Source organism: Myotis brandtii, unplaced genomic scaffold (genome assembly GCF_000412655.1).
Source record: "Myotis brandtii unplaced genomic scaffold, ASM41265v1 scaffold1444, whole genome shotgun sequence".
NCBI lineage: Eukaryota > Metazoa > Chordata > Mammalia > Chiroptera > Vespertilionidae > Myotis > Myotis brandtii.
In genome coordinates this window covers 134,592-146,683 of record NW_005355179.1, presented here as the reverse complement: position 1 = coordinate 146,683, position 12,092 = coordinate 134,592, and the positions used below count along the sequence as shown (strand labels likewise).

At 51.0% G+C, this 12,092-nt stretch overlaps 2 protein-coding genes and 1 pseudogene across 2 annotated transcripts in view; all 3 read right to left on the bottom strand.

Annotated features, from left to right (window-relative positions):
• Positions 1 to 6,751, bottom strand: part of LOC102252553 — a 34,194-nt pseudogene extending 27,443 nt beyond the window's left edge.
• Positions 1 to 12,092, bottom strand: part of LOC102252268 (leukocyte immunoglobulin-like receptor subfamily A member 6) — a 22,582-nt gene that overhangs the window by 6,092 nt on the left and 4,398 nt on the right. The window lies entirely within an intron of this gene.
• Positions 9,984 to 12,012, bottom strand: LOC102250181 (leukocyte immunoglobulin-like receptor subfamily B member 4). Its single transcript, XM_014535539.1, has 3 exons — positions 11,769 to 12,012; positions 10,830 to 10,982; positions 9,984 to 10,744 (listed from the first exon to the last, which is right to left on the bottom strand). The coding sequence occupies exons 1-3, from the start codon at positions 11,811 to 11,813 to the stop codon at positions 10,679 to 10,681; spliced, it is 264 nt and encodes an 87-aa protein (XP_014391025.1). The 5' UTR covers positions 11,814 to 12,012; the 3' UTR covers positions 9,984 to 10,678.

The following is a 12,092-nucleotide window of genomic DNA, read 5'->3' as shown; positions in this document are numbered from 1 at the left end:
CCACTCGCGGTTCACCATAGGGCGATCAAAGCCTGCCAGCTGGGGAAAGGGACCGAGAGGTGGTCAGTGCGCCTCATAGTAACTGGTCGAGGGGTCATTCTGGTCGTTCTGATGTTAGGGTCAATTTGCATATCACCCTTTTATTATATAGAATTACGTACCATAATCAATGCATAAAAGAGAAGTAAAAGTTCCCAAGATCAGAACCACCAGCAACAAATAAAATCAGACCAAGCTGAGTGGCCCGCAATGCCTGGGACTTGCAAGGGGTCATCGGAGGGGAGGGTCCCAGCTCTGTGGGGTCAGATAAGCTTCTGCAGGTGCTCGAATGCAGGGAGGGATGTGGAACAGGGAGAGAGTTGGAAGCAGCGTTGGCCCCTCCACATACATATTTGGGGGATGGGCACAGGGATGTCTCCACCCATTGATCCAACCCATGGTCAACACTGAGCCACATGCCCTGTGTGTGTGAAACAGATTCAATAATCCAGGCGAGTCCAGCACAGGCATCTGTCCAGGGGTGAGTGTGAGGCTCACAGTGGAGCTGTCCCTACCTTGGCTCACTTCTTTCCTATAACTTTCCCAGAGAGCCAAAACCCTGCCTAAGCTCTCTCCTATGGCTTCTTCTACCCTAAGCCCTCCCTGTGTTTCACTGTCCCCAGCTGTAATAAACATGCTCTCATCGTCACCTGGACATCGTTGTGATGGCCTTCCCTACGTGAAGTCAAGAGCTCACACACTGCCAGCTGGTGTGGCTCATGGTTGAGCATCCACATAAGAACCAGGAGGTCACAGTTTAATTCCCCATCAGGACACCTGCCCTTGTTGCAGGCTGTATCCCAGTGTGGGGCATGCAGGAGGCAGAAGATCAATGATTCTCTCTTATCATTGATGTTTCCATCTCTCCCTCTCCTTTCTTCTCTCAAATCAGTAGAAATATATATTTTTAACAATTTTAAAGAACCCACAAAGGATGGGCCAGCCTGAGGCTGACCCATTCTGGGTGAGTCCCTCTACAATAACAACATGGGCATTTCACATTGGCCATGAAGGAAGCATATATACCAGAGAAAGTGTCAAATGCCAGGATTCAGAAGTTTTTTTTAAATTAAATTTACTGAGGTGCCATCGGTGAACAACAGGACATAGGTTTCAAGGGTGCACGTCTGTAACACGCTGTCTGTGTGTTTCACTGTGTTTTGGACAATGGGGGTTTCAGAGGCAGCGCAGACCAGGCAAGCCCCTTCAAACAACCAGGTCTTAATACCAAGGGGTGAGGTTGCTGCAGAAAGCACACAGGTGGCCTCCGAGGGTAGGTGAGGGGCATGTGGAGTCCAGAAAGGGCATTGGGACCTCTTGTGGGTTCATCTCTTGCAGGATGGATTGTGCACCTTGTAGACTGATTCCAATAGATGGCATGCTCTGGACTCAGGAGATGGGGACTCCACACAGGTCCATGTAAATAGAAATAAAGGAAAACGTACTCTATGAAAGTGTAGGTTGTTGTGGACCTGTAGCTGCCATGTAGGATGAATGCAAATTTCACCAAAATGGGGAACGTCAGGAACTCTTTGTGGTCAGGAGGGAAAGGACCACATTTCAAGGGCAGAAGGTCCAGACCTTGTCCCTGCACGTGAGCTATGACTCCTGCACCTTCAAAGAGCCGCAGACGGGTCTCTCAGCATATGTTTCTCATTAAGTTACAGAACCTTCTGGGCACATGAGATTCACTCCCAAGATCCCCCTCTCTGAACAGTGCATTGTTCCCTCTGTGCTCACTTCCTGGCTGCATCGTGGGTCCATCTCTGGCTGTTTCAAGCCTGATAGAGCAGCACCCCAAGCGCCACCAGGACCAAACCAGCCACGCCCAACCGGATGGAATTCTCCACGGTGTAGTCTTGGGGATGAGAGGCTGGGGATTCTGGAAAAACAGATCACAGAGGTCAGAGCGGGACAAAGTCACCCAGGACCCTGGATGTCCACCCAGGCACCCTTCCCTTGACAGGACATCATAATCTGTGCTAAGCCCATAACAGAGAGAGTCTCCTACTCACCACTCTTGGTGTCTGAGTTGTTCTGTGAGGGGCTGATGGTGTCGAATGCTCCTGAGAACCAGATAGGAGTTGGGCTGTGTGAGGGGTTGATGCCACTCAAACCCAGCATCCCCATAACTCTCCTCTTTCTCATGACCTAACTGCTACCAGTCCCTCCATGAACCCTTTCTCTGCTGGAGAAGGGTCTTGGCTACTTTCATGGATTCTTTCCATCTCCCTGGGGATTATGAGTTTAGACTTTGCTTCTCAATCACTTTGGAGCACAGTTAGTCTGTGATGGAGCATTCAGGATTGGGGAGAAACATGATCTCTCATTGCAGAAAATCCGTTAGTTTCACCTTTGTGCTCCCTGTGGGATTCTGAGCCATGGGTGCTAACCCATCTGGGTACAAGAGCTTATATTTATGCAACAGCTGAGGACCCAGCATCAATGGGTTAGTCTCAAATATACAGACATGCATTCATGCAGAACTCTAACAATTTCTGAGCTATTGGTGTGGATGATTTTATGAATAAAACTAGAGGCACAATGCACTAAATTTCGTTCAAGAGTAGGCCTTCCTTCCCTCAGGTAGCAGCACCAGCTGCCCTCCATCACTCTGGACCCAGAGCCAGCCGCCCGTAGGCACCTGGGACCCAGGCTGGCTTCCCCTGAGCCACCTGCAGGCACCCGGGATCCGGCTGGCTTCCCTCTGGCCCTAGCTTCATCAGGAAGGACGTCCGGAAAGATGTCTGGTCTAATTAGCAAATTACCCTTTTATTATTATAGATTGCAAAAACCATCTAAAGTAAAAAAAAAATCTGAAGCAACTTTTATAAGACAGTTCATATTAATTAAAATTACTCTTCATGAGATCAACTGAAGGACTTGTATGCATGCATATAAGCATAACCAATGGACATAAGACACTGGGGAGTAGGGGAGACCAGGGGATTGTCAAGGGCAGGGGAAAAAAAGGACACATATGTAATACCCTTTGTAATACTTTAAGCAATAAAAAAATTAAAAAAAATTACTCTTCATAATAAATGTATAAATTTAATATATTTCCCATTAAAATAAGAGTAGAAATATCATTTTGAACTCCTAAATATTTCAAACTTAAATTTATATGTGCAAGTAACTGTTGCTTAAAAGTTTTCAGAACAAAAGCAATGATAGAGAGGTGTGTGCAAACTATATTGGAGATTAATATGGTAAGTAAAATAAGTCAGTTAAAGAAAAATATATCATTATCTCACTTATATGTGGAATCTACTGAACAAAATAAAGTGATGAATAAAATAGAACCAGAGGCATGGAAACATGGAACAGACTGATGAATCTCAGAGGGAAGTGTATCGGGGCAGGAGGCGATTAACCAATGAACGTATAAGCATATTTGCAGTGCCTATTGTCACAGACAATAGGGTGGTGAAAGCCTGGGGCAGGACAAGCCCCAGATGGAGGGAGGTCATGGAAGGAAAGGTAGGACATCTGTAATATCCTCAACAATAAAGATTTTTTTAAATGCAGAGAGCAACCATGAATTTCACAGTCTGGGCAGGATCCCGCTAGTTCCTCATGAACCTTCCATGGTGCCCCCTCAATCTCAGGTGAGCTCTGAGGGCCTGGAGGCCTCCAGGTGAGCACAGGGCCTTGCAGAGAGGTGCCCACAGGTGGGGACACTTCTCACTACAGCAGGGTGTCCAGTGGGGGCAGCACCGCCACCCACACCAGGTCCCACCTTGGCCAGAGCAGCCACCTATCCTGCTCTGAGAACGCTCAGGGACCCCACCTGTGTGGGTTAGGGCTTCCATCCAAGAGGCTCTGGAAATGAACAGCCATGGAAGTGTCCCCCGTCCTCTCTCCAGCTCTCCCTGCATCTCCTCCCCCATCAGCCCAGCCATCGTCCCTGTGCTGCAAGCCAGGCCTTGACACCAAAGGCTTCCCCCTCTCCATCTTCCACTCCACACACTCTCCACCCTGCTTAGGGACCCAGGCTCCATACCAACTATGCAGGGCTGCTGGCTGTTAGTGAAAATCCCTCAAATTCTGTGGAACCTGGAGGACCTGAGATGCTAAGTGGGAAGATCTCTGAGTGACCATCCCCAGAGTCCACACTCCCTTTCAGCCCATAATTCTTCTGGGGAGAGGACCCTGAGATGACAGCTCAGCAGACAGGGTCAGGGGCCCTCACTTGAGACCAGGAGCTCCAGGGACTCACTGGGGAGTGACAGCAGGAAGGGGGAGGTGCTGTGTGAGCTGTAGCACCTGTAGGTGCCCCCGTGGGCTGAGGTCACAGGACTCATGGAGAACTCTGCCTGGTACTGCTGAGCTCGGTGCTTCTATCTAAGACACGGGGGAGGTGTGGAGGCTGCCCCCTCTTTGTACAGAAGAAACGTGTCCCTGGGGCTCTGTGACTGACACCATAGGGTCACGTTCACTCCTGAGGCCACCCTGGGGCCTGGTTGCACCAAGAGGGAGGGTCTGTCAGGCAGGTTTCCTAGAGAGAGGGAGGGAGGGTGAGGGCTGCCTGCCCACCTTGTTCTGCCCTGAGAGTCACCAGGCCTCTCTCTGAGGACCCTCCTCTCCTGTCCCACCCCCTACCACTCTCTGGTTCTTTCCCTCCCTGGGGCCTGCACTGTCATTCTGGCCTCACCACCTGGAACCCCAGCAGGGCCTGTGCAGAGTCTAGGTCTCTGACTGAACCCACTGGCTCCTCAACTGCCACCAGGATGTCCAGGGGGTCACTGGGGGCCGACCACTCAGAGGAGAGGTGTATCCACCGTAGCATCTGTACCGGCCCCCATGGGAGCTGCTCACAATGTCCAGGGGGAAGTGGGCCTGAGAGAGCCCAGCCAGGGGCTGCTGGACAAGGCTCTGGGGGAGGTCCTATCCCCTCTCCTTGTGCAGAGCGAATCTGTCATAGGTTCTGTCCAGAGACCACGGTGGGTCCCTGCTGTGTCAAGAGGGAGGGATTCCCCGACTCACCGGGGAAGACAGACGTGAATTACAGGGGCTGCTCCTCCCATGAACCCCCTTCTCCTGTCCTGGCCCCCAGTTCTCACTGTCTCTCTCTGTGTCTCTGTCCCAGGAGTCCCTATTCTCCCCTCTCCCCACCATGTCACATGGGGCTCTGCTCCCAACAAAGAAGCCAATAATGTACCTGGTGCTTCAATCCATGTGTGAGACAATGATGGGACTCACCTGTGACTAGGAGCTCCAGGGGGTCACTGGGTTGGGAGCACATGTGGGGTCTGAACATGTAACAGCCATAGCATCTGAACGTCCACCTGTGGCTGGGGGTCACAGGGCCCACAGGGAACAGGGCCTGGGACCACCCACTGGGCTCTCGCTGTGAGCCCAGGGCCCAGGAGAGCCTGTGATCCCCTTCCGTAGTCAGAAGGAACCTGCCAAATCCTTCCCCTGAGCCACACTGGAGGGTCACATTCCCTCCTGAGGTCACGACAGGGCTGGGCAGGGCTGAGAGGCTGGGTTTGCCGTAGGATGCTAGGAGAGGAGGAGGCAGCGTGTTAAACGGGCTCACACCTCCCTCACGTCCCCCAGGGCTGGGCTGTGAGAGGGAGACCTCCTTTCTTAGGGCAGAGCCTGAGGCTGGGACCCCTGAGTGTCCTCTCACCTGTCACCACCACCAGCTCCAGGGGGTCACTAGGCTCTGACCAGCCAGCAGGGCTGTGATAGGAACACTGATATCTCCCTGCATCACGCTCTGTCGTGTGTGTGATGGAGAACTTGGCTTTGTCCTTGGGCTCCAGTGCCTCCTGTCTTTTCCATGATTGTGGGCTTCCCTCTTTATCCAGATGGTACTCCTTGGCCTCTGGGATCCCCAGACAGCAGATGGTCATGGGGCTCCCCCAGAGAATCACAGGGCCTGGCTCAGCCCAGGTGGTAGGTTTGGGGAGGGTCTCTGGAAGGAAACCAGAGGCTGGGTTAGAAGGCATTACCCACCCCCACATTTCTAAGATGCCCCACAGCCATTAATCCAGAACCACTGTTCTCCATCCCCAGATGCACAGGTTGTACCCCCTTGTCCCCAGTGAGAGGGACCTGGGATATCTGGGGACATTCTCACCTGCTGTCACTTGGTTCCAGAGGTCCATACTCAGCCCTGGAAGAGAGTCTCTGTGAGAGATGTGCCCCTCAAGCTTGAGTAGCACCCTCCTCCCCATGAGCCCCCTGAGTCTTGGGGGTCCTGACAGAGCAGGGCTCCCCTCTCCCTTGAAATCTCACCAAAGCAAAGCACAGTGATGAGGGTGGTAGTCATGGTTTCTCCTTGCTCAGATGTGGGGTGTGTAGAGGGAGACGATGGTCCCATCTGGGTAGATATAGAGGGTGTGGGCACTGGGTGGCTGGCCCTCCCTCTCTCGTGGTTGTCACGTCAGCAGCCCCACACTATTGGGAACAGTCTCTTTCTAGCAGCCTGGCCCTCATTTTCATGGTGAAGCAGGAAAGAGACCCGCAGCCTCCTGAGACGCCCCTTGCAGGTGAGGTGACCCAGGGCACGTCCTTCCCTGTCAGAGCCTCCCCCATGGGGTCTCCTTCCTCCTCAGCCCGTCCATCAGCACCTCCCTGTAGTCCTCACCATTGACAGTGTCACCCGGGCCCTGGAGACGCTTCAGGAAGATGTGGGTCCCTGTGGCCTGCAGAGCTCAGATCAGCAGGGACACGTTCACCGTCCAACTGTGCAGCTCAGGGCGATGTCCCTGTGACAGTGAGCACAGAGGGAAATGCAGGGAAATAAGGGAAGGAAACAGGTCTCTTCTCCTGGCCCTGACTGTGGCTTTCTTTCTACCATAGCCGCCCTCAAACTTCTTTTTGTGTGTGTGACAGCATCCACCCCACCTTCCTGGCAACAAGCCTGTGAGTCATTCCTGCCTCCTCAGTGCCCCTTGTTTCTGGGTTGAAGTCTCTTCCTCATTCTGTGGTCCTGCCTTCTAGCTTTATGGGACATGCATTGAGGTTAGAGTGCTGATTTTGACTTAAAACTGACTTTTATTTAAATGCCCATCACCCGTGTAACCTTGAGTGGTGACATCCTATCTCTGAACCTCAGTTTGCCCATTTGGATCCTCAGAGTGGCTGTGGGTCAGTGGGGCTGGGCCCATGGGAGGGAAACATCGACTTCAGACCAGGTGGAGACCTGAGTGGGTGGGCGATGAGGGGATCGAGGAGTCCACAGTCAAGTGCAGGATTGTTACACCCACTCGAGCCCTTGTCTGCTCTGAAGACCAAATAAAGCTTCTTACAATAGTTCTATAATTTTAGGAACAGACAAATGCAGAAAAAGGGGAAATGAAAGTTGCCCCACAGGAGAGGGAACTACAGGGAAAAACCGAGAGAAAAGCTGAGTTGGTCACCAGTGTCTGAAACCATCATCAGGTCACCAGAGAGGAGATTCTATCCTGTGTGGACACAGAAAGGGACCCCAGGTCCTCACAGGAAGGGAGAGGTCAGGGTCTAGGTGAAGGTCGGAAGCTCTGGTCACCCTGCCTGTGTTTCTGTACATGAATTGGGACATCTCTGTCCACTGCATTGAGCCCATGGTCAGCAGTGAGCAACCTCCCCTGTGTGTCCTGAAACAGCCAAAGTCCAGCATTGTCAGCCACGAGTGTCTGTCCCGTGTGTGCATGTGAAGCTCCCATTGGACTGGCCCTGAGGAGCAGAACCCTGGGCAGATGCTGAGTCTGAGAGAGTGGTCACCATGCGGCAGGGGCAGCTGCCAAAGCCCCTCCCTCAACAACCTGACTCCCAGGACAGTCCTGGTAACAACCTATGGAAGGTCAGGTGTGTGAGGGGCAAGTCCTCCAACAAGAATGCACAGTAGAGACATCCTGATAATGATAAACAGTGCTACGGGCAGCAATCTACTGATGATGGGGACTGTCATGAGCAATAGAGTAGAGTCAGTAGAAAAATATGAGAGTAATTGGAGATTAATCCTGCTTCAATATCTGGAACATAAAAGGCGGAGTCAATTTTTGACACAAGAAGAATATGGATTCTTTTCTAAAAGAACCTAATGAGTTAGAACTTTGAGAGATGAAAAACCCAGTAGAAGGAGCACATTAAAACAATTCAACCCCTCAGGGAAGAGACACAGCTGAAGAGACGATCATGAAAGTGGAGTATAATACTGAGGAGATTCCCAGAACACAGCATAGGGGGTCCTGAAGTGGGGATGTAAGGTACTTGAGGAGTACAATGAGAAGGGTCAGTGTCATATCCCTGATGTCAGAAGGAAAGAAGTGAGAATGATGTCTAGTAACCGCTCGAGAGATAAATAATTGGAAATTTTACAGACATGAGAAAAGACCAAACAGGTGATAAGGTGTGCATGCTTAAAAATGAAATCTCCAAGATCTGCAATCATTATCTTGATCTTTTGTGGTAAATGAAGGATAAATTTTTTAAAAGTATATCCTACACTGAATTGTACACATTAAAATGGTTGATTTTATGTGAATTTCAACTCAAAAACAAATCAAGGAGGACTAGCCTGGGTTTCTAAAAGTGTCATCACCTTACTTTCTAGAGAAAAAAGCAAATCGCCATAATGACAAGCTCCCTGGGACCAGACTTCCTCACAGGAAATGCCGATACCAGAAGATAGTGGAGAAATACCTCCATGGAGCCGACTGTTAGTGAACATTGTATCCTGAGCCACATTAATTTTAAGGGACAAAGGTGAACGTGTCAGCAGGGGCAAATCCCTGAGCGAGAAGTAGTGTCTCCCTCCTTAAACCCACCAGGTCAGGCTGGGTCTCCATGAGGGAGAACAGTTTTTGGGGTGGGAGGAATTCTTCAACCTCCAGGTGTGGTTTTCTGCTCTTTGGAAATGCCTGTGTTCAGGCTGGGTCTCCATGAGGGAGAACAGGTTTTGGGGGAGAGATTCTTCAACCATCAGGTGTGGTTTTCTGCTCTTGGGAAGTGTGTGTGTGTGTGTGTGTGTGTGTAAGTGCATAAGCATTTGTAAGAAACCACCAATGAAGCCTCCTGAACTGATATATTTATACTAGAGGCCCGGTGCATGAAATTCGTGCAATGGTAGGCCTTCACAACCCACAGGTCGTTCTGGAAGGTCATTCCGAAGGTCGTTCCACCATCCGGTCTAATTAGCATATCAGCTCTTTATTATATAGGATATTGCAAGAGGAGGACCACCCTGGCCTTAGCTAACAGCTCTCTCCTGTCCCTGAGTTGCCGTCTCTCTCTCAGCAACACACAAGAATAAGATAACTGGAGTTTTAGCTATAACACCATGCTGTGCATTAGAGTCCCAGGATTTGCCAGTCTTGTAACTGGAAGGTTGTACCTTTTAACCAAACTCTCCCCATGTCTCCCTCCCTCCCCCAACTGCTCTACTCTTTGTTTCTATCTTTTTGACTTTCTTCATATTCCACAGCGCTCATGTGCAGGGCAATGTTTATTGCATGTACTTAATGTATACATAAGGTGACACAGACTTTCTATTAACTCTGATGTCTACTTAGTAAACTGTACATTTGAACATGTCCACTTTTAAAAATATATTTTTTATTGATTTCAGAGAAGAGGGAAGCGAGAGATAGATAGAAACATCAATGATGAGAGAGACTCTATGATCAGTTGCCTCCTGCATGCTCCAAACTGGGGATGGAGCCCACAACCCGGGCATGTGCCCTGACTGGGAATCGAACCATGACCTCCTAGTTCATAGGTCCATGCTTAACCACTGAGCCACGCCAGTGGCTAATACGTGGACATCAAATTTTATTTTCTTAATTAGAGAGAAAGAGGAAGGGAGAGAGAAACATCGATTTGTTGTTCCACTTATTTATGCATTCATTGGCTGATTCTTGCATGTGCCTGCGGGATTGACGTATTGGGGTGATGCTCTAACCAACTGAGCTAACTGGGTAGGGCCTGGCATCAAATCGTTTATCATGTTGTGGTAGCTGTTTAAAGTCTATAGGATCTGTGATGCTGTCCTCGTCATGGGAATGTGTGCCTCTTCCCCTTTTTTCTTGTCTAAGGTGGCTAAGATTTATCGATGTGATTACAGTTTTCAAGAATAAAATTTTTTGACTTTGTTGCTTTTTCTCTATTTTTGTCTGTCCTCACTAGTAGCTACTCATTATTACATCCCTCGTTCTACCCTCATTTAGAATAATTGGCTATTCATTTTCTAAATTCTTGATGTAATAAATTAGGTCTTGACCTTTTAGGTTTTTCTTTTCTAATATATTCACTCATGCCTCTTAATTTTTTTATTTCATAGGCTTGATGCATAATATTTACATGATCATTCATTGAAAGCGTTCACTCACTTCCTGTCAATAATCAATTCACACGCTGGTTATTGAGAAGTCTGTTGCTTTGATTCCATAATGTAGGGATATTAGTCATCTGTGATTGCAGAATCAGGCGACTCCCAGGGGCATCCCAGGAGCAGTTGGGGGTCCACGTCAGATCTCCAGACTGGCCAGGGCACTGAGTGTCCATGGGGGCCGCTCCAGTGCCCTCAGGGGTCCTGGCAGCCATCTCCCTGCACTGTGGGGTCTGGGCTAGTGGATGGGCAGAGCAGCGTACACACTGGACTCATCTGGGGGCTTCTCTGATGGGAGGAAGGGGGTGTTGTCCTCTATCTGAGGGCCGAGTGGTTCAGCAGGGCGTAGGCTGTATGTGTGAGGGCATCAGACGCAGCAGCCTGGAGCAGGGGGAGAGAGAGAGAGAGGGATGAAACGTGGTTGGGGTTGGGGAGGTCCTAGGGGTCTGGGGAGGATGGGACCCACCTGACTGTCCTCTTCTGCTTGTCGGCCCTTCTGGTCCAGCAAACCCCCCAAAGGGGAGGAAGGAGAGGTGGCCATTCCCGGCCCGGGTCTTGGTCTTGAGTGGTTCACCTGGGCATACGTCACTCCCTGGGGGCCTTCATCCTGCCTGTTCTGCTGGAGACAGTGAGACAGAACAGTGTCTCCTTGATTTCACAGTAGAAATCCTCCTGTCAATTATCTTGTTGCCAGAGACATGATTTACACTTTAAATAGATCAGGTCCCTCTCCTGGTGGAATCTGCAGGGACTTCCTGAGCCTTGGGGCCTCTGGATGCTTCTGTGATTCTGACTCTTATCCTAACGTGCTCTCTCTTGCTCACTTGGCTCCAGCCTCATGGCCCGTCCTCCTGAAGAAGGATGTCCTGCCTCAGGACCTTTGCACCCGCTCTTTTCCCTGTCCCCCCACCATGCACTCTATCCCCTCCTCTTGCTTTATGTTCCTTCACAGCACTTTGCTCTCTGGGACACCGTCTGCTTGTTTGCATATTGGCTCCCTCACCCACAGGGGAGCTCCAAGAATGTGGAGACAGTGTGGCTCAGGGCTGCACAATGGGCCCTAAATGGAGCCAGGAAACAGCCCTGTCACATCTGCTGGGGGAATGAATGAAGGGGATCGAGGGGACCTGTGGGTGAGTCACTCATTCTTGCCTCCTCCTGAGACCTGGGGCTGCACAAGGTCAGACAGAGGACGAGGGGCAGGCAAAGGGGGCCACGTAGGAGGGGCCATGAGGTCACAAGGAAACCAGGAGGAGTGAGTCACAGCAGGACGACCTGGGGGCCCAGAGGGGAGGTCAGTGTGGACGCTGCTGAGAAGCAGGTGAGGTGGAACAGGGAAGGGTCCATTGGATTAAACTGGGCAACAGAATGTCCTTGGTGGCCTGGACAGGAGCAGGGGTCTCACCTGAGGGTCCAGCTCCACGCTCTCCCCAGGCTGCGGGTCCTTCATGGCAGCATCTGCTGGGGCAGAACAGGGGTGTGTCTCCTGGCAGGTCCCCGCCTGCTCCCAGATGGGCCTCTAACCCAGGGTGAGATGAGGCACCAGGTCACACAGTGCGCATCTCAGTCCTTCTCACCCCTGACCCCACACCCTCCCAGCCTAACCCTCCCTATTGCCTCCTGAAATCCCTGTGCCCCCTCGCCCAGGGCAGCTGTCTCTCTCTCACAGAGGGGCTCCTCCTGGGCATCTGCAGCTGGGCCGCAGCTGGGGGAGGAGACAGAAAAGTTA

Coding starts and splice junctions, on each gene's coding strand:
- LOC102250181 (XM_014535539.1), bottom strand. CDS start 11,813: ATGAAGGACCCGCAGCCTGGGGAGAGCGTGGAGCTGGACCCTCAG. Junction 10,983..11,768: donor GCGTGGAGCTGGACCCTCAG/GTGAGACCCCTG, acceptor CACTGTCTCCAG/CAGAACAGGCAGGATGAAGG. Junction 10,745..10,829: donor AAGCAGAAGAGGACAGTCAG/GTGGGTCCCATC, acceptor CCCCTGCTCCAG/GCTGCTGCGTCTGATGCCCT.